The sequence below is a fragment of the Delphinapterus leucas genome, chromosome 20, assembly GCF_059928025.1.
Source record: "Delphinapterus leucas isolate spDelLeu-1000000601 "Yukka" chromosome 20, BTC_Dleu_Yukka2, whole genome shotgun sequence".
Taxonomy (NCBI): domain Eukaryota; kingdom Metazoa; phylum Chordata; class Mammalia; order Artiodactyla; family Monodontidae; genus Delphinapterus; species Delphinapterus leucas.
The window spans coordinates 7381426-7402846 of NC_143148.1; the positions used below are offsets into that span (position 1 = coordinate 7381426).

At 58.9% G+C, this 21421-nt stretch overlaps 2 protein-coding genes across 4 annotated transcripts; one reads left to right on the plus strand and one right to left on the minus strand.

Moving 5' to 3' along the window:
* Positions 1 to 395: 395 nt before the first annotated feature.
* SCAF1 (SR-related CTD associated factor 1) lies at positions 396 to 19002 on the minus strand. 3 transcript variants are annotated; one of them, XM_089902551.1, is made up of 11 exons: positions 18852 to 19002; positions 11632 to 11745; positions 11326 to 11383; positions 10488 to 10582; positions 10078 to 10178; positions 9877 to 9992; positions 3790 to 6615; positions 3050 to 3132; positions 2612 to 2830; positions 1139 to 1267; positions 396 to 834 (listed from the first exon to the last, which is right to left on the minus strand). In XM_089902551.1, the coding sequence occupies exons 2-11, from the start codon at positions 11737 to 11739 to the stop codon at positions 643 to 645; spliced, it is 3927 nt and encodes a 1308-aa protein (XP_089758677.1). In that variant the 5' UTR covers positions 11740 to 11745; positions 18852 to 19002; the 3' UTR covers positions 396 to 642. The 3 variants fall into 3 exon arrangements, with proteins under 3 accessions (XP_089758677.1, XP_022440770.2, XP_030617052.2); XM_022585062.3 differs by lacking the exon at positions 18852 to 19002 and adding an exon at positions 14669 to 14747; XM_030761192.2 differs by lacking the exon at positions 18852 to 19002 and adding an exon at positions 14206 to 14611.
* On the plus strand, positions 16400 to 20501 carry RRAS (RAS related). The gene is made up of 6 exons (XM_022585064.2): positions 16400 to 16567; positions 18497 to 18584; positions 18700 to 18802; positions 18880 to 18988; positions 19945 to 20063; positions 20140 to 20501. The coding sequence occupies exons 1-6, from the start codon at positions 16415 to 16417 to the stop codon at positions 20222 to 20224; spliced, it is 657 nt and encodes a 218-aa protein (XP_022440772.1). The 5' UTR covers positions 16400 to 16414; the 3' UTR covers positions 20225 to 20501.
* Positions 20502 to 21421: the final 920 nt, after the last annotated feature.

A 21421-nucleotide genomic window follows, 5' to 3' on the forward strand; every position in this document is an offset into this window, starting at 1 on the left:
ACTGGTAAAAAAAAAAAACAAAACTGAATGGAGGACAAAGATCCTGTTTCTGGGGCAATTCCAAGGTTAGACAAATAGCACCTAGACGCCCTGAGCTGGGCAGACACTGGTCAGGTGGGGCAGGGACCTCTCCCTCCCATCACCACCACTCTGTATCAGTAGCAACGGCTTCCTATGTGCCAGGTCCGGTTCGAAGTGCTTCACCCGCCTGCGTCTTTCTTAATCCTCACAACACCCACTTTATAGACGAAGAAACAGGCCAAGTGAGAGGAATGCACTTTTCCCAAGTCACACCGTCTACTTCCCCACTAACCACCCTCACACTTGGGCCAAGGCTCCTCCCCAACCCTTTCCCAAACTGGACTCTGAAAAGAAAGGGCTAAAAGTCCTGGGGCTCAGGGGTAACATTTCATGAAATCTTTAATGAAACTGGGGTAGGGGCACGAACAGAGGGGAGGGGCAATGGGCACAGGCTTGGGGCGAGGGAGATGGCAGTGGGGCTGGGCAGGGGGCTCTCCTCTTTCCCGCAGCAACCCTCCCCCAATCATCCCACTGACAGGGGAGGGACGTAGGGAGGCAGAGCCATAAATACGTCCAGAATTCCAGAGAGGCAGCGAAGGAGGAAAGGGGCGGCTGGGGATCTCAGAGAGGGGGCAGGGGCAGGCCCGGGCCGCCCTTGTCAGGGGGTCCCGGCTCCTTGGGCGGCCGTGGGGGCCCCGGAGGGTCCCCTGGCTTGCGGCCGTGCTTGCGGAAGTAGCGGTAGCGTTGGACGTAGGCGCGCACCAGGTTGCTCACCTTCACCGGGTTGATCTCCCCACTTTTGCTGTGGCAGATCTGGGGGGCAGGGGCAGCTGCAGTCACCGCCAGCCCCCATGGTCCCCTGCACCTGGACTGCTGAGCACAGCTGGGGACTGGGATGGGAACCCCTCCGCCAAAATCCAGGCCAACGCCCCTACCTGTCCCCCGATGCCAGCAGAACAGGCCCAGGTGGGCTTGAGGCATCCTGTCACCCTCTCGCCTTCCAAAGTGACCCACTGCCCCTCTGTCTCCCCATCTCTGTACGCCTGTCTGCTCACGTCCATCACTCCGTCTCATCCTCTCCCCACCTCTGTGCATTTTGTCCCCCTCTGGGCCCCACCTTGTGGACGGCCTTCCTCAGGATGTCCTTGTACTCCTCCTTGGTGATGTCCTTCTTCTGATAATACGGCTTGATGGCCAGCTTCACCTCCTCTACTGCCCGCTCCTGCGTGTGCAGCTTCTTCAGATACTGGCGAGGGTGGCGACAGTGGGAAGAAGGGACAGCAAAGGCCAGGTGAGTTACTGCAGAACCCCTACCTCCACTCACCTGCCCACCAGCTCAGACTTCTTGACCATCCAGCTACTCCCAGAGGTGGAAATCCTGCTTAGGGTCTGCCCTGTTCTCCCCTTGCTACAGTCGCCCCAGACCCCAGGCCAGGCCTGGGCCTCTCAATGTCACTAGCATCTCCTCCAGGCTGGACCCTGGGCTGTCCCAGGCGTCCATGACCAGGACCCATGTGTCCCCTGCCCTTACAGTCTGGTAGGGAGACAGACCTGAGCCAGGCAGCTGTTCCCTACCATCCCAGAGAAGATGGGGGCAGGTAAACTGAGGCCTGGGAAGGGCAGGACACCCCAGACTTCAGGGCCAATATCTCCCATGAAACACGAATGCCAACTGTTGGGTGAGCTACTGAGCTGCTGGGGGAGCCACGGCCACCCCGGAGGGACTCTTCAGGCCTCCCTAGCCCCACAGGAGTGGGCTTCTAAATATGCGCCCAACAGAAAGGGATTGTGTCCTGCACCCGTCTCATATGTGGAGAGAGAGGACGATGGCAGAGAACAGACAGGGCAGCCTCACTGGCGGAACAGTGACCTGCTGCTCGTCTCAGGGCTTGTACTGTCCCTGTCCCGCAGCCCATGGCGCAGGCCATGGACAAGTACACATCAAAGCTGTGGCCCCACCTCCGTTTATACGGGGCTTATAACACGGGGGTTTGTTCTGCTTTCCTTCTGGCTCTGTATGTGGGGTGCGAAAAGGGTGAGCAGCGCCATCATCTGGTGACAGGGCCATAGCGACCAGCAACCAGACCCACCCAAAAGGTACACAGCCCCAAGGCCCAGGAGGAGGAGCCAGATGTAGTGGGGGGAGGGGGGGCCTGTTTGCCCTGCACCCATTCTTCCTCCCTCCGTCCAGAAACAGATGCTTGATTTTTTGTTTGTAAACCACCCCGAGCCCCCCTTACACAAAAAGATCGGGGTGAGAGACAGAGGTATAGATGACCAAAGAGTAGACTGTAGTAGGTATATGTATAAACATGCGTGTGTTTATATCCATATCTATTTCTCTCTTTCTCTCCCTACCTCCATCCCATCTCTATACGAAATTCTTTAAAAACCTGTCTAACACCCCTTTCCCAATCATGTAATCAAGTGAAAGTTTAGTTCCTTACAACTTAGTGATTTCAGTTTTATCTAAGTCCTCATCTGCTGGCATCAGTCTCTGGCATTCTTCTCGGGCCCCTGCATCTCAGTATCTGCCTGCGTTCTCTGCAAAACTGTCACCACTAACCCACCTCTCCCAAGCCCAGTTCACCTTGTCTGTGTCACCACGTCCCTCGGAGCTGCTGCTGCCCTCTCTCTTGTCAGACGCTGCAGCCAGCCCAGTGGGGGTGGGAGGGGTAGAGCCACAGCCCCCCAGGGGGAGGCTGCCAGGGAGCAGGTAGCTGGAGGGGCCAGGGGGCAGACCCAGAGAGGTGGGCACAGGAGCTGGCGTCACCCCCAGACTTGAGGGGGGCTTCCTGTGGCTGAGGATCTGTGGGAAAAGGTTGGAGGATAAGCAAAGGGAGGTGGAGGGGAGGACGGAACATGTACCCCTATTCCCACCCTGACTTCCCAACAGTCCCAGAGGCAACAGGCTCCTCTTCTGGCAGATACCTTGCCCCAAAGCCTGCTGGGAGCTGAAGTTCCTCTCCTAACCCGAAGCAGGGGACAAGAGAAGGGGCTGCGGGGACTCTTCCCCAAGGAAGCCCACCTGGTTGGTGGCCTGGATCAGCTCCTGGGCCTTTGCTCGGCTTGCCAGATTGGCTTCTTCCATCTTGAAGAGAAGTGCAGTCACTGCAGTAGGTGGAGAGTGGACGACAAGGATCGGAAGTTGACGCAAGAGAAGAGGGTGACCCTCACCCAGCCACGTGCCACCTCCCGCCCCGGGCCGCCAGACAGGCTATAAGGTCTCAGGCTCATAACTGGGAAAAGGGGCCTCAGCCACCAAGAGAACCAGCCCACACCCTGTATGTTCTTAGGACTCAAGGTGTGTGTGGCGTAGGGGTGGGGGTGGCGTGTGGCCAGGGTCACACAGTGACGAGTTGGTCCCGAGCCCCCGTAGCCTCTCTCCCCACCTCTGCAGTCTAGCAAAGGCTCCTGCCATCCCTTAAGGGACACTGCTCCCTGCTCCCTGATTCCGGTCCCTCCACCAAGCCTACCCCAGTCTACCTCTAGGTGGACCCCAGGACACACCCCACTCCTCCAGTCTCTGCTGGACTGGCTGCCCGCTGCTCCCATCTGCCCAGTGCTCTCCCAGTGCACCCAAACATCGTGGAGCCTTCTGGACAGACCCTGACTGGCCCTTACCCACCCAAGGCCCTCCCAGTCCTGGTCACTACACCCACCCCTTCCAAGGTATCTCCACTGCCTCCAAGTTTGTCCCCACATGACCTCCTCCCTGATCCTGTCTGTCCACCCTAATGTGCCCCAGCCCCCCCAGGGGACACTCACAGGCCAGGACACCGCTGGTAGTGCAGTCTACACCAGCGGGCAGGTTCCAGGGCATGGGTGGGGGCAGCGTGGGCAGCTGGGAGACACGGGGGGCTGGCCCATCCTCTGCCCCCGAGTCGCCAGCCGTGGACCCCGCACTAGGGGCGGTGCTGGGAGCGGCCGCAGCCGTGCTGGTGGCCGTGCTGGTGGCCGGCTGCTGCTCCTCCTCCTCCTCCTCCTCCTCCTCCTCTTCCTCCTCCTCCTCCTCTGCCCCACCTCGGACTCCAGCCTCCTCAGCGGCCTCTTCTGGCAGGAAGGAGACCTCAGGTGTCTTGCAGCTGCTATCCACAGTCTGCGAGTCGGGCGTGAGAGCAGGGGGTGGAGGGGCCGCCTTGGGGGGCGGGGTGCTAGGGGCCTTCGCTGCCCGCTCTTCCCCGGACCAGGAAGTCTCCTCGGCCCCTTTGGCTCCCGCCGCCTGGCTGCAGCTGTCCGCCTTGGACTTCTTCAGCGTCGCAGGGCCACTGCCGCCACCGCCACTGCCCCCACCGCTGCGGATCTTTTTCCTGGTCTTGGATGGCTTGGTCTTTCCCTTGGTCCCCTTGGCTTTCTTGGCCCCAGCCTTGGCCTTGACCTTGGTCTTTTTGGGCTTGGTGCTGCCCTGAGCTGCTTTGGCCACTTCAGTAGGGGCCCGCTCATCCGGCTTGAGGAAGGGGGAGCGGCTCTCTCGGTCTCGGCTGAACTTGACTCCGATGGAGCCCAGGCCAGCAGACGTGGCCTCCTTGGCTGATGTGGTGCTGCTGACACCCTCTCGGATCAGCACGGCCACCTTGGACTGTAGCTTCACCTTCCGGGAGGATGAGGAGGACGACGAGGACGAGGAGCCTGAGCCGCTGCTGACAGGTGGCTTTGGCGGGGGCCCTGAAGAGGGCGCCAACTCCTTGGGGGGCCGGGCCTTCTTGGATGACCTGTCCCTGTCCCTATCTCTGTCCCTGTCCCGGTCCCGATCCCCCCCATCCAGTGCCTTCCGCCGTGATCCCTTCTCCCGGGAGGAAGAGGAGGAGGAGGCAGCCCCAGAGCGGCGCCGGTCCTTCTCACTGCTCTTGCCTCCCCGCTCCTCGGCGCTCAGTCCCTCGGAGTCGTATAGGACCTCGCGCTTGGGCGATGAGGCCGGAGCCGGTGAGGGGCCTCGGGGGTCAGGCTTGTCCGGCCGGCCCACGGTGATGGTCCGCTTGATGGCAAAGAGATCGTGGTCCGTGAGGTCCTGGATGGAGGGCGGCACGGCCCCCCGGCGGCGGCTGTCTCGCTCTCCGCCCAAGGAGGTGGAGCCGGAGGGCGGTTGGGCCGGGGCAAGGCCCTTCTCACTGTCCCCAGACCGCTTCTCGCCCCGGGACCGCGACCGCTTCTTCTTCTTCTTGCTGCCGCCGCCATCCCGGTGCTTGCCGCGGTGCCGCTCGCGCCTGGAAGACGACGACGAGGAGGTGGCCGGGGGCGGGGAGTTCGAGCGCCGCCGCCGCCGCCTTTTCTCCCGAGACCGGGACCTGCGGCTGCCCCCGCGGCGCCGGTCGGTGCTCCGCGAGCGGCGGCGGGCGGAGCGGGACCGCGAGCGGCGGCGGGCGGACGACGAGGCGTGGGAGCCCGGCTTGCGGTCCCGGGAGCGGTGCTTCTTGGAGTCCCAGGGGGAGGCCGGGGCCGGCGGGGCGGCCTGCGCGCCGGAGGAGGACGAGGCGGCCTCCTTGGCCTCGCCGCCGCTCCTCTTGCGCTCCCGCCTCGACTTCTTGCGGGTGGGCGGGCCAGTGGGGGCAGCGGAGGCGGGGGCGGCGGCCGGGGAGGGCGGGCGCTGCCGGTAGCGCTCGCGCCGCTGGGTCAGGATCTTGCGGCGCAGGTCCAGGCCGCCCCAGCGCGCGTCTGCGGTGGGCGGGGCGGGGGCCGGCTCCCCAAGGTCCACCTGCAGGGCGCCCTCGCCGTCGGACTCCGCGTGCAGAGACAAGAAGTCGTCCCCCTCGGGGGCCCGGGGGGCGGGCGGCGGGGGCGGGGGCTGGGCCGCAGCGGGGGCCGGGGCCGCCGTAGGGGGTCGTGCGGCCCGGCCGCCGGCCCGGAAGAGGGAGAGCGCCATCCTGGGCTCCTCCTCAGGCTGGACAATCTCACCCTCCTCAATCTCTGAGTCACCCGGTGGCAGCAGAGGGGGCGGGAGGGCGGCGCCACCGGCCGTCACCACCTCCACGGAGACCTTGCCTTCCCGACAGGCCTCCGCCTCAGTCCCCACCACAAAGACGCGCCGGCGGGTGGCTCCGTCGGCCCGGGTGGAGTCGGCCTGAGGCGGTGTGCCAGGGGCTGGAGTCGGCTGCAGGGGCTGGGGGTCCGGGCCCGGGCTCTCGTCACCTGGGAAGTCCTGGCTCAGGCTGTTGTCGTCGTAGATGCCCGCCAGGGTCTCTGAGATGCGGCTGATGCTCTGGGACAGGGCTTCCTCCTCCTCTTCTTCCTCTTCCTCCTCCTCCTCCTCTTCCTCCTCCTCCTCCTCCTCAGGTGAGGGGGTCCCCGCCGATGAGCTGGGGTTGGAGCCAGTGGGCTCGAAGGGGTCGTACTTCTGCTCTGGAGCAGGCGGTGGGGAATAGGCCTCGTCGGTGGGGTGGAAGGGGTCATAGATATCAAACCGGGGTGCAGGAGGGGCCGGGGGGGCCGGGGGTGGTGGAGGGGGAGGCGGGGAAGGGGAGGATGATGAGGGGGAAGGGGAAGGCGAAGAGGAGGCAGAGGAGGGGGCAGGGGGCGGAGCAGGGCCCCCGTCTCCAGTGCCCAAGGTGAGGAGGTGGCGGGCACAGGTGGGTCGAGAAGAGTGAGACTGCGGAGAAACTGCAAAGGAAGAGCGGAGACAGGGTGGCGGTCAGGTGCCTGTCCCAGTGCAGCGGAGGGGCCCGCAGGCAGGTCAGCACCCCATCTGCTGGTCCCCCTCGCTCAGCACTCGCCACACCAGCAGGCACTGCTTCCAGTGCTTCACGTGTGTCAACACATAAGATGCTCCTAACAACAGTACCTACACTCCACGCTGTAGGTACTGCGACCCGGGGTCCCAGGAGGAAGCTGCAGCACAGAGAGCTGTGGCATCTTCCCCTAGAGCACAGTCAGCAGGGGGGAGTCAGGATGCAAACTCGGTCAGTGTGGCCCCCCAGCCTGCACTCTCATATCTGGAGATGTAAGCGGGCCTGCGGCCCAAGACCGCCCTGACCAATGACAGCAGTGATGTTCCCACAGGAGGCACAGGCTGGGATGGGAGAGCCAGGGTTCCAACCTAGGACCACCTGCAGGGGTCAAGCCCTGGCTTGATGAGCTGGCTGCCTCTTGAGGGAATCTATCCCTTTGTATAGGAGGCCTAACGTGAGGCTGAGAAGGTGAAACTCCCTCTCCAGAGTCAGAAAGTGGCAAAGCTGGTGAGCCCTAAGAGCCCGAGTCCTCACCGTGCCCCCATCACTCTGTGATGAGCCCCATCCCAGGGGCGACATCTGCTTGGGACTCAGACATCACTGACCGGGCCAGGCATCGTGCTGTCCTCCGTTATTTTGTCCGCCCTCCCGAGACCTTGCTTTCGAAGCACTCCACGGTCTCAGCACCACAAGTCACACATGTGGAGACAACTGATCGAGGCTGCCCCCGGGGCAGATGACGGGGCCAGGATTCAGACACACACATCAGAGTCCGGAGGCCACTCTCTCAACCACATGTAACTGCCAGGATCCTGCCCCAGCAAGGACGCCGGCATGGTCACATGAACAATGCCAGGGAAGCCTGGGGCTAAGAAGGCAGCACCAGAGCCACCTCCCCACCCGGATCCCAGGCTCCAGCCCTCTCCCGCAATATGCCTGAGGGCAAGCAACTCAACTGCTGTCTGCCTTGGTTTCCTCATCTATAAAAGGGGAGTCTGCTCATTCATTCAACACATTTTTTCTGATCATCAATCTGACAGACGCGGCTTGGGGTATAGAACAGAACCGCAAACAAGAGACAAAAATCCTTGCCTTCAAGGACTTGCTGAGCACGAACTCTGACTACCCGGGCTGTTATTACCACCACCTGAGGCAAAAACCACATCTGCAGATCGTAGCAGTCTGCAAACTCGAGACATCCGCTTCCTTATAGTTTTTTTAAAGGACTACGGGTGAGTTCTTCTTGCGTTCTTAATATTTTCCAAACGAAGACCAAGAAACACTTGGAATAAGAAAACAAAACATAGGGACTTCCCTGGTGGTCCAGTGGGTAAGACTCCGTGCTCCCAATGCAGGGGGCCCGGGTTTGATCCCTGGTCGAGGAACTATATCCCGTATACATGCCGCAACTAAGAGTCCTCATGATGCAACTAAAAAAAAAAAAATCCCGCACGCCACAACTAAGACCTGGCACAGCCAAAATAAATAAATAAATAAATATTTTAAAACAACAACAACAAAAACCCAAAACATAACCCCAGAGTCCTGCTGAAAACAGCTATTAGGTTCCAGACACAGCTACGGATAGCACTTAAAGCCCAAGGGCCAAATCCCACACATCACCTGTTTTTGTAAATAACATTTGATTGGAACCCTGTCCCGCTCACTTGTTTACTTATCCCCTATGGCTTCTGGTTTTAAAAGAAATGAAGAGGGAGTTCCCTGGTGGCCTAGTCGTTAGGATTCTGGGCTTTCACTGTTGAGGCCCGGTTCAATCCCTGGTTGGGGAACTGAGATCCCACAAGCCATGCGGTGCGGCCAAATAAATAAAGAAATAAATAAAATTTAAAAAAATAATAAAAGAAACAAAAATACTTTTGTGGGCCCCTAAGAGTGTGGCGGCCCCCTAAGAGCGTGGTAGGCCCCAGGCACCATGTCCCCTGAGCCTAAAGGATAAGTAAGTCACCCCAGATCTGTGAGAAAAAAGAAAGGACGAGGATGGGACTTCCCTGGTGGCACAGTGGTTAAGAATCCTCCTGCCAATGCAGGGGACACGGGTTCGAGCCCTGGTCCAGGAAGATCCCACATGCCACAGAGCAGCTAAGCCCGTGAGCCACAATTACTGAAGCCCACGCGCCTAGAGCCGGTGCTCCACCAACGGGAGAAGCCACCACTGCAGTGAAGAGTGGCCCCCTGCTTGCCACAGCTAGAGAAAGCCCACACGCCTAGAGCCGGTGCTCCACCAACAGGAGAAGCCACCACTGCAGTGAAGAGTGGCCCCCTGCTTGCCACAGCTAGAGAAAGCCCACGCGCAGCAGTGTAGACCCAACACAGCCAAAAATACATAAAATAAAATCTTAAAAAAAAAAAAGGACAAGGAAAACGTGAACTGGTTCAGAGGGTGTGCAAGCCTCTGGCAGAACAGTTGCTCGTAGCTGACCTTCTGCTACGTCTTCCTCTCCCCTCCACCCCTCCCCAGATATTACGTGGCAGAAGGGAAGTCTAAACCCAGGGTTCTCATCAGGGTCCCGGGGGATCTGCAGCAGCATCACTGGGGAGTTAGTTAGAAATGCAAATTCCCGGGCCCTACCAACTCCAGGCCTGCTGCATCAGAAACCCTGGGGATGGGCCTAGTGACCTGTGGATTAACAAGTCCTCCGTGGTGATTTTGATGCCCTTTCGAGTTTGAGACCCTCTGCTCTACACTGCTCAGGGGCTTACCACCGTGTGCAGCAGGGCTAGGGAGCAGACTCTCCCTCGGGCAGGTGCACATCGCAGAAGTCAAAAACTTGCACTTTACACACAGAAGGCCCCGGGCTCAGGGTCACCACTAAGCAACTGGCTGTGCCACCTCGAGCAAGAGACTTCCCTCTTTCAGACTTTTCTCTTCCTGGAGTCGGAGACGCTGACAGTCCCCCGTCCTGGGGAGACGAATTCCTAACGCAGTTACACTGATATTCAGAAGCCCCGGACGCACGCTAGCTGCTCCCACATGGTAGCTCTCACGTCAGTTTTAACTTTAATTACATCTGTACGTGCATACAGCCTTTACTTAAGTCTAATAGGAGAAAGACATGACAGTACAGATTTTGTCTAAATGACGTACTCAGCACCGCTATTACTACCAACAACAGCTAACGCTCACGCGACACCTAGGCTGACTGCCTGCCAACTCAGCCCTGGTCCCACATACCCGTTTTGCCCGTCCTCCAGGCCCTGACACGGGGCAGCAGGCTGGGTACAGGAAGGGGGACTGGATCCCTGTCCCCAATTCGGACCTCGGCCACCAGCTCCAGCATGTCCTCGCTTCTGCAAGACGGGGTGAGTGAGCCTCAGAGGTGCGTCCAACTCCCACGCCAGGGGCCTCTCCCACTCCAGCTGTCCAGATACTCACTCGCCAGGCCGCAGGTCCAGGTGGCTGGGAACCCAGGTATCTGGGGGATCCAGGATGCTCACCAGCCCCGCGAGGAGGCCATCGGCAGCCACGTCCAACACCTGGAATAGGCCAGGAGGGGCTCCACCCTGTCCCTGCTTGTGTGAGGGCCCACACAGGCCCTAAGCTCTCAGTAACCCAGACATCTGAGACCTCATGAGAACACGAGGATCCAACTGACTCCTCAACCTGACTGCCTCCAGGACCCAAGGGACCAGGCCTCAGAGCCTCCAACACTGCCCCCAATCAGCACCCCAGACCCAGGAGCCTGGGTCCCCAACTCCATTTCCCCATTTCAGGGATCCAGGCCCCAGTGACCTTCCTCCCCCAGCCCCAGAAGTCCAGGTCCCTAGCCCCCTCTTCTTACTCACAGAAGCCGTGTCAGTCCCCCCTGATTCCTGGGAACGGGGCTCTGAACGTGGGCTCCGACAGCGCCTCCATCGAAGGCCATGACACCGAGAACTATCTGGAGAGAGATTTGCATGGGGGATTGGAGACAGGGGACTAGTTGCAGAGACTTTGCTTGGCAGAGGAAAAAGAGCCTGCCTAGCTCTTGACAAAGGAACCAAGCTCCTGCCTACTCTCCCGGCCTCCATCCAACCGCTTCCCATCCTGGGTCCCAGAAGGACTTCCCAACACCCTTTTGAGGCACCAACTCTCTCACCCATTTGTCCTCCCAGCCACCCTCAGGATGAAGTCCAGACAAGTCAGCTTGGCCTTTAAGCCTTGCTGTGACCCAGTCCCCATGGAGCAATCCTGCTTCCCTTCCCACCAACATCCTCTGCCCACCAGCCCCAAAGACCCACAACTCGGTCCAGCAACATGGTCCCTGTGCTGTGTGCCTGCTGGTGCCGCCCCCACCTATCAGGCTTTCCTCTTCACCAGACAATGCTCAACAGCCTTAGAGACACAGGTCCCCTGTCACCTCCTCACTGAAGCCTTCCTGGACCCCATCTCCCTCCACACCAGCTTAGCTGGGCCTCCTGCCCTCTCACGGTGCCTCGGGCTACTTCTGTGCTGGGACTGTGTCTCCCCTCTGCCAGACTGTGAGCCCCTCCAAGACGGCCACGGAGTCCAACCCATCTTGGGCTCCCTGTGCCAGCACAAGGGTGGCACCCAGGAGGCCTCGGGAAAGCGAATATGAATGAGATTAGGAGAAAGAATGCAGAGATGGGGCAGGGGGCTGGGAAGAACCAGAAGCTGTCATACCTTTATCATTTGGCAGGTCCCCCTGCAGGGAACTTCCCACAGCCTGCTGAATGGCCCGCTGAAGGAAAAGTGAGGGTGAAGGGGGTGGAAAGAAAGAGCAGTCAGGGGATGCATGCGGAAGGTCACAAGCTCTGCTGCTGGGAGACAGCCATTCCAGACACCCCTACAACCAGACTCAAACCCTACAGACAGGCCAAGAGTCCTGGCCCCCCAACCCCTCCTTTCCCAAGAGTCCAGGAGTCAGGGCCCTGGAATCTGGACTCCCGGCCCCTCCCTCCCTCGGCCCCAGGCGTCTGGCTGCCTCACCAAAATAAAAGCAGAAGGAGAAAGCATAGGGTCTCTGTCTGGCGGACCGTCACCCCGATCCTCGCCTGACTCCTCTGTCTTCCCTCGAGACTCATCTTCTTCCTCCATGGTCACCTGGTGGTGGAGGCGGGGGAGAGTCTGGAGTAGAGGCTGGTGGGCAGGGCACGGTGGTGCCAGGTGGCGGAAGGAGAGGACGGGCATGAAGACCTCAGGGGCCTCCAACACTGTATCCCCTTCAGCATCCCTCCTCTCCTCCACCGCATCCCAGGCCCGGGCAAGTACCAGGCCCAGTGCAGACACTAGAGGGACTGGAGCAACCCTCTTCCCTTGTCTGAATTTGTTGCCTCCTCTGCCAAAGGGAGGCCTTCCCGGCCTATTTCCACACACCCCTCCCCAGTTCCCGCACCTTCCTCCACAACCAAACTTTAAGACCTCACGGGAGCCCGACCTCACGGGAGCCCGACCTCACGGGAGCCCGCCTTCACGGGAGCCAAGACTCTTTTCTGTTGAGTTGTGATTTCAAACACTGCCCCGAAGTCTCATAAACCCACCTTCCCCAAACCGAGATACGTGCCAGTGTGCTGGATGCGCCTCAAACACCACGCCACTTCCTAAAGCATCGATTCTCCTCGATGGTGAGGGACCCAACAAAATGTATTTACACACAGAGGATGGAACTATAATAGAATGAGCTACAAAACCAGTATGCCACTTTGAAAACAAAAACACGAACTTCAGGAATGCTGTCCACTAGACGCCGCAGGGAGCACCCTCCGATCACCTGTCTGCCCCTTGTGTGGAAGTGCGGCTCAAGGCTTTGCCATGTCACAGAAATTCTTAGGTTATACAGAAGGTGAAAAATCACTCTTCAGACTGATGGGGATCTTGATTAGGGCTTCAGAAAATACGAAGATTTCAGCTATAGGCTTCCCTGCAACTGTCAAATCTCCTACTCTGAAGACAATAAATATCTGGTCCCACAGTTCCTAGAAAGCTTCAAAACCCCTAACCCTCAACGCCGTGTGCTTAGCTCTAAGTGGGCCCAATAGGAGTATCTAAGTCAGAGAAAGCCTGTGAGAAGTGAAAGGTGACAGACTCCTGACACAGAGTAACAATACAGAGTAACAATAATTATCATCGGCTAGATACAGAGTAACAATATTTTTTGCGGTACGCGGGCCTCTCACTGCTGTGGCCTCTCCCGTTTCGGAGCACAGGCTCCGGACGCGCAGGCTCAGCGGCCATGGCTCACGGGCCCAGCCGCTCCGCGGCACGTGGGATCTTCCCGGACCGGGGCATGAACCCGTGTCCCCTGCGTCAGCAGGCAGACTCTCAACCACTGCGCCACCAGGGAAGCCCTATCATCGGCCTTTAACGCCCAGGTTTCCCCTACTTCGGTCTCCCCTACACCCTCGGTTGCATACCTGCCAAAAAAAAAAGAAAAAGATCTCGGCCCTGGTCTCCCTCGTACCAGATTTTCAGAAAGTTCTCCCATGCTGCCTCCTGGCTCTCTAAGAGACTGCAGTTCCTTCCCGAACTCCCACAGACAACTCTCACCCTGATAAGCCCCTCTGGACAGTTCCCAGCCCTGGCGCTGCTCTTCGGCACCTGGGTGGGGGTGGGGGGAGCACACGCTACGTAGAACAGCGTCTGTCACATAAGAGAAGCTTAATCAAGATGTGCTGACTACAGACCCACAGAGCCCCAAACCCTCTGTAGAATGAACATCCTCCCTTGCCCATTCACACATGCCCCGGGATTTGCAGACACACCCCCGGCTCCTTAGGTCTTTTATACCTGAGAAGCCTCTGCAGACGCTGCTAGGTCCCTCTAGATCAGTTTCCCAAACTATAAACTTGATAGCAGTTCAGTGCTTTACAAATAGCTTGTTATCAAAGCAAATCGAACACAGTAGAAGATTCTTCACAATACATCACAAGTAAATGAAAATACTAATTAACGGGACTTGGGTATGAAATTCATATGACGGTGTACACTGGGTCTCAATGAAAAAATGTATTTCTCACTGTAGATCAAGGTCAAAAGAGTTTGAAAAGCACAGCACTAGATGAGTCTAGACGATCCTATAGACCTTCCCAGACCAAGGAGGACTAATTCTAACTCTCTCTGTAGCCCCAGGGCCACGCAGAATTTTTCAACATTGTGCATTTGAATTACTTTCTAAGGGCAAGTACAATACAGCTGGGCAAATTTTCCAATACTCTTCATTGTCTTATTCTCCATGCAATTATATGGCCCCCCCAAAGGCATTCGAATTTGCAGTCACACTCAAAGCCACCTAGATGGTTCCAGGTCCTTCTAACTGCCCCCAGCCTCCTGTCACCCAGACTAGACACTCCCCAGACAGCTGGAGACCCATCCAGGCCTCTCAGAACATCTCAGTATTTGCCTCTCTCCCTTCGTGGGTACATCCCGCTCCTCTGGGTATCTATAAAAGACTTCCTAGCCCTGGAACAGTTCTTCCAGGCCCAGCTATATGGCCCCAGACCCCTGTAGGTGAGCCGCATCCTCAGGTCAGCACATGTAGACACTTCCCAGCCCTAACAGACATACCCTAGGCGCTATAGTTGGCTGTGCAGATACTCCCCAGCTCTTGCAGATCACCTTCACCCCGGGACATATCTCAAGATCTCAAGATGGCCCCAGAACCCTCTAAACAGACCCTAGCCTCCGGTCAGCTCATAAAGACGATCAACAGTGCCTACAAAAATGACCCAAGCCAGCTATATGATAGAAGGCAGGCTTCAGTCTCAGTCCAGGCCCTGTGGACGCCCCCAATCCTCTCGTGGACGCCCCGTAGATGCCCCCCGGGACCACAGACGCGTCCCGGGGCCTTCAGAAGGCCCTCCGCTCGGCGCCAGGCGCCGCCGCCGCTACCAGGCCCGAGGCCGACCCGCTAAGCCCTCTAGGCCCTGCGGCGTGCCGGGAGGACCCCGGGACAACTAGCGACCCGACTCCGCCCCGCCCACCCCGATAGGCCCGAGCCCCGCGGCCCGGACCGCCGCCGCCATCTTACCCCGCCGCTCGGGCTGCGGCTCCGGCCCCGGCGCGGGGCGGGGCGGGCTGGGGCGGGGCTCGCGAGCAGAGGGAGGAGAGGGGTGGAGCTAAAACACCGCCGAGCTTGCCGGGACTTCAAGTATCAAGCACGGTGCCGTGAAGGCTGGTGGGAAGGCTCCGGACTCAGTTTCCCAGCAACGAATAGGACACATAGGCCGGGTGCGCGCGACGCACGCCGGGAGGCGTAGTCCGCGCGTCGCCTCCGCCGCGCGGGGACAGCCAGCGGGGTGAGGGGTGAAGTGGGCGGGGTTGCGGTAGGCCGCGATTAGGCCCCAAAGTACCCAGCACGCGCGCGGAAAGAGCGGCGGAAAAGGAAGTGACGGAAAGAGCGGTCAGCGTGACAGATGCGAGGGAGTTGTAGTTCCGCGGAGTGGGCCGTAGGGAAAAAAAAAAAAAAAAAAAAAAAAACACAGGACAGGCTGGGAGTTGCCCCGCCCACATTCTAGGGATCCCAGAATCCCGATACCAATTTCTCTCTAAATTTAGAACCAAGGAGCGCAGCCCTACAGCATCCTCCTCATTTAGGACAGAAAAAGTCCAAATTCCGATTCCTCTCACTCAGAACAGAGGAGTCCGGACTCACATTTTCCTCCTCCCTGGGACTCAGAAGCCGAGCCCTCCTTCCTGTTAAATCCAGCAGTCGGGCCCTCAAGCCATCCTCAGACCATTCCTGGTCTCAAACAACTACCTTACACTAACCCGAGTGTTCGGGTTCCCCATCCTAACTCCCTCGGATCCAGAATTTTGGGTCCCCAGCCCCTCCAACCTCTGGATCCAAGAGTCTGGGCCCTCAGCTTCCCTCCTTTACCGAACCTAGTAGTAAGGACCCCCAGGTCCCCTCCTTCTGGGGACCCAGGAGTCCAAGCTTCCAGCCCTATTCTCTCCTAGGTATTCCTAGGGGTCTGGGCTCTCAGCTTCCTCCTCCTTCAAGACCCAGAAATCCTGACCCTAGACCAGGCATAATCCAGGCATCCCGGCTTGGGCGAACTGGCTCATGGATTAGGAATGCAGTGATCTCACGGCCCCTCCCTGCCCAGTTACCCGCTGTCCCCCCTCCAGGGCCCCATCTTCCCTCCCAGTCTGTCTTCCGCTTGGCTGGGACAGCGGGAACCGGAAGCCTGGGTCCCTTAGCGGGCGGAGCCTGCAGCATCCAGCCCAGACGCCCGGGTTGGGAGCTTGGCTAGGATCCCAGGACGGAGGTTGAGCTACCCCTCAGGACTTGCTACTTTCTCGGAGCGCGCCTATATACGGCCGCGCGCGAGTCCGCGAGCTCCGCCTACTGGAACAAGGCCTCGGAGATGGTGCCCTGAGAAACTGCATCACGGGGTTCCTCATTTGCATAGCCCCACCCCGAGCTATCTTCCCGACCCATCGGGAAGAGAGAGTGAGAGCTTATTAGCATATCCCCGCCCGCAGACGGCCGGCCAGCCGAGAGCGCGTGGCGCCGCTCGGGGTGAGCCCAGTTCTCTTATTAGCGTGTCCCCGCCCCATTTGGAATTCCCCTTCTCAGCGAACGCCGTTCCCCTACTCTTATTATCATAGCTCCTCCTTTTCCCTGGCCATGCCTCCTTCTTAAGTGTCCCGAGATACTAGCCCTTCTTGCTGGAGTTCATGATTATGCAGTAGCCTTATTAGCGTGGCCCGCCCCTAGGCCCCGCCCGGTTCCCCCCCAGGCGGTAGCGGCGGCAGCGGCAGCGGTGGCGACATGAGCAGCGGGGCGGCGTCTGGGACAGGGCGGGGGCGGCCCCGGGGCGGGGGGCCGGGGCCCGGGGACCCCCCACCCAGCGAGACACACAAGCTGGTGGTCGTGGGCGGCGGCGGCGTGGGCAAGAGCGCGCTGACCATCCAGTTCATCCAGGTAGTGGGCCCTCACCCCGGGGGGGTGCCCCCGGGACCCAGAACTGAGCCCTTTGCGGGATCCCTGAGACCCCGGTTTCCCCTCGATCCATCACTGAAACCCTCCTGTGAGGCCTTCTAATCTTAAAAAAGTCCCCCTCAGATGTGACCCTGAGCCCCTCAGGGCCTCCACCCACTACATGAGGGACATTCCTCCTGTACTTGTATCTTGAGACCCACCACCCCTACCCCCAGTACCCAAGACCCCGCTTCCCTACTGATCTGACCGTGGGTGCCTCCTGGGAGCACTCTAAATCCAGAAGAGTCATCCCATCCAGACCCTAAGCACTCTCATGGGCCCCCACCCCCCTAGGTGCCGCCTCCCCCCAACCTTGAGCACCATCTCCCCCAAATCGCAGACCCAAACTTCCCCTCTGAGCCACCCAGAACCTGAGAGAATGCCTGTGCCCGATGCCCTTGAGATTCCCCCAGTCTGGAATCTCCCCCAGGGACCTCCCCCAGAAACTGGAAATTATGCCCAGGCTTTGCCCCTGAGGCCCGTCTAGGACCACCCAGTCCTGAGAGAGGCACTCTCAGACCTGAGAGGTTTCAAAAAGATCCTGCCCCTTGGCCATTCCAGAGAACTCTAAGACCCCAAGTTCTGGGGTTCCCCTATCTCACCAGACCCAGACCCCCACCCTTCCCCAAGGAAAACCCACCACTCCTCCATCTTGAGTTTTCCTCCACTCCGATTCCCCGAGCCCCTCTCTGAAACTCTGGCTAGCCCCCAAATCATCTCCATGGAGTAAGTCCCCAGATTCTTGACACCCCTAGAAAGACCTGCTCCTTGGGAGTTTCTCTGATATCTTAAATGCATCTCAGAGTCTTTAAGATTCTCTAGACTCTATAGTCTATGACAAACCTCCCAAATGCTCCCAAGGTCCCAGTTTTCACCCCTGAGCTTCTCCTGATGTATTTTGCAGATACACCCCTAATCCCCCCAGGGCCAAGCACCCCCGCTAACAGGCAGGATGCAGCCTGCAGACCCCCAGCTGCCAAGTCACCACTTCTCTCCTGAGAATCCACCCCTGCCCAGGAAACTTCCACCCCATTCCCGAGGGAAATCCTCCCACCTCAGAAAAACCCTAGAAAGGTGTCCGCTACTGAGATGCTACCGCAGAGGCCCCCCCCGCTCAAGAGACCCCAGCCAGCACCTGCAAGGGAGCCCCTGTCTGTGTAAAGAAATGCCCCAGCCCTGGGCCCCTTGCACCCAGGGGCAGACCCAAAGCTGGCCCAAAGCCTGGCTGGAGGCGGGCAGGAAGGGAGGGGCCGGGCCTGCGGGCGGGGCAGCTTCTCCGCAGCCGGATTGGAACCGGGACCTTCCCCTGGGAGGAGACACTGGAAGCTGCCCGAAGAGGAGGAGGGGGAGGGGGAGGAGGAGAAGGAGGAGGAGGAAGAAGAAGAAAAAAAAAGAGGGAAGAGAAAGAGGAGGAGGAGGAGGGAGAGCTATAGACAGGAAGGTATTCTGGGCAACAGTGTCTCTCAGTAACTGAGCACCTACTATGCCCAGGGGATATATTAAATACTGAACAGGGATTTTCCCTGAATCTCACAAACAGTGGATTAAGCCTAGTGCTATTTTTATCCTCATTTTACAAATGAGAAAACTGAGGTTCAGAGAGGGGAAGTGATTCGTTCAATGCCACATAGCCAGGATTGTAATCATGATGTGGGAAATGTACTTTATACCAGAAAAACAGGACCAGGAGACAGAGACAGGAGCCTGGGGAGGGCCATGGGAAGGGACAGAAACCCAGAGAGAGAGAGACAGACTCAAAAGAGGGGAAGAGACCCAGAAGGAGGGGGGCCGAGAAAGTCGGAGCTCAGAGGCAGGGCTACATCACCTCTGCTGGGACACTGCGGTAAAGGTGTCCTCTTCCCACCCCACCAGTCTTACTTCGTGTCTGACTACGACCCCACTATTGAAGACTCCTACACGAAGATCTGCATGGTGGATGGCGTCCCAGCCCGGCTAGACAGTGAGGGTGGCAGGGGAGATGGTGGGAGGGGGAGTGGCAGGGCTGAAGGCTTGGGGGGAGGTGGGTGGCTGGAGGGACCCTCGTCCCCACAGAGGCCCCTCTCCCCTCCCTGTAGTTCTGGACACCGCTGGCCAGGAGGAGTTCGGTGCTATGCGGGAGCAGTACATGCGCGCCGGCCATGGCTTCCTGCTGGTGTTTGCCATTAACGACCGGCAGAGGTGAGAGTGATGGGGGGTGGGGAGCAGGGGGGGCGCTGGGGGTGAGCACCTGTCTGGACCTCTGGCTTCATCCGCAGTTTCAACGAGGTGGGCAAGCTCTTCACGCAGATCCTCCGAGTCAAGGACCGAGATGACTTCCCCATCGTGTTGGTCGGGAACAAGGCAGATCTGGAGACACAGCGCCAGGTCTGGGACACCCACCCACCCCCCCCACCCCACCCCCCCCCGCCGCGAACGACTGGACCTCATCTCAGTCTGGGAGGCTCCTTCTGGTGCACCTCCTGAGACTCCTCATGTCAGGATCCTCCTCTGGCTCCCTCGGTCCATTGTCACACACCCCACTAGACGTGTTGCCCCACCTTGGACCTTCTGAGTCCACAGCGTTGCACACAGGCGTTCTCAGGAGAGGTGGCTGGATGGAAGAAAGGGCACCTCCCCCAGGGTCAACCAGCCCCAATGTTCTGTCCTGTCCCCTCCTCTTGTTCCTACCTGGACCCTGGCCTCAGCCTCCTGTTTCTCCCCGCCAGTCAACCTCTCACTCTGGCTGCCCCTCCCCTGCTCACAGCCCTCCCATGGCTCCCCAGCACCCCAGCTCTGCCACCTGGCCTTTGATGCCCTCCATGATCTTGTCCTTTCCTTTCTCTGTTCTCACCATTTCCCTATACACACAGACTGTGTGATTTTCACACAGAACTCGTCTTTTCGATTAAGCCTTTGTGGATTTCCACCCTTTGGGACTTTGCTTGGGCCTCTGCTGGGAACACCCTGACTTTTCTGTTTCTCTGACAACTCGGTTGCAGGAGAAGGTCTCTGGAGCCTTCCCTGATTCCTTACTTAGATGGCACCCAGCTAACCCCCTGGGCATCTACCGCCAGGACCTTCCTGGACGTTTTCCTCTTCTCTTGGGCCCTCACTGTATGTAACCCCAGTTAGAGCACACAGTGTGTCTTTCTGCCTCCCCCAGCTGGGACCAGCCTTTCGGGTGGCACCAGGCGGCATGTGGAGTCTTAGTTCCCCCACCCGGGATGGAACCTGGGCCCCCTGCATTGAGAGTGAGGAGCCTTAACCACTGGACCACCAGGGAAGTCCCTGGGACCAGCCTTGAAAGCAGGAACCTGACTCCTCCGTGTCCCACGCCCCAGGTCCCCCGATCCGAAGCCTCTACCTTCAGCGCCTCCCACCACGTGGCCTACTTCGAGGCCTCAGCCAAACTGCGCCTCAATGTGGATGAGGCCTTCGAGCAGCTGGTGCGGGCCGTCCGGTGAGCAGTGCGCCCTTGCCGTCGTCCTCCACCATCCCCCTCCCTGCGGCCCAAACTCACCAGCCTCTTCCCGCAGGAAGTACCAGGAACAAGAGCTCCCGCCCTGCCCTCCCAGCGCCCCCAGGAAGAAGGAGGGGGGTTGCCCCTGCGTCCTCCTGTAGGGAGGGGAGAGGAGCAACCGGCACGAGCTCTCGGGACCAGCTGCCCTCGCCGAGCTTCTTTCCCCATCTGGGTCTCCCAGGAACACTACACTCCCACCCGTGATTCCTGGCCTCCTCCAGGGGCCATCACCACTGTGTGCCTTCTGCCACCGCCTCCTTCCCCCACCCGAGCCCCAGGGTGAGGGCTCCCGGGCATCCGGGTCACTGCTGTATATAACTCCCCTCCCCCAGAGAAATAAACGTCACTGCCAAGGTCAGGAGGTGCTTTTTAAAAAGGGAAAAGGGCAGGGGAGGTGGGTGAACTCGGGCTGCGCAGACACGCTAAAGCCTCTCTCCACGAACAACCATCCACCGAGAACCACTGGACCCTTTGCTTGGGGAGGGACGGGGGATATACAGAACAAGCCAAGCTAGGCGTCTGGACCCCCACTCCCACTCCAACAGCACGACTGCACCCTTTTCTGTTTCTGTGGGCATTTTGTTGGGATGAGGATTAACATTTGAGGAGGACTTCCCTGACAGTCCAGCGGTTAAGACTCTGCGCTTCCACTGCAGGGGTCGCGGGTTCGATCCCTGGTGGGGAAACTTAAGATTCCACATGCAGCCCGAAGTACTAACGTTTGAAAAAAACATCCCCCCCCCCCGGAAAGCTCTAGAACTGCACCTTTCAGTCTGGCAGCCGGAAGCTACATGTGGCCATTTAAATTTAACTTAAATAAAATTTTAAAACTCGGTTCCTGAATCACACTAGCCACATTTCAAGAGCTCAGTATTCACATGTGGCTTAGCAGCTCCCCGAATGGGCAGGGCAAATATACAACATTCTCATTGTTGCCGAAAGGTCTATGGGACAGTGGTGTTCTAGGAGGTTTTGGGATCTTGGAGACAGGCAGCAACTGCTACAAACCCTGCCCACCTGCTTCCCACCTCCAATGTATATTGAGAAAGACGTTTTGGCTGCAGGAGGGAGAAGGGACAGGTGGGCTGGTGTCCAAGCAGCCGACTGGCAAGTTCTGTTCTAGAAAGTTCTCAGTTGGGCTGACATCTGAGTCTAAACCCTGAATTTAACTGGAGGCCGGTGTGGACGCACCCCATTTGAGCCTCTCTCCTGGGGGGACCTGAAGTGTAGGGCATCTTAAGGCCACCGCAGATAAGGTGACAACACACTTCAATTTGAGAATCAGGGCCCCCAATTCT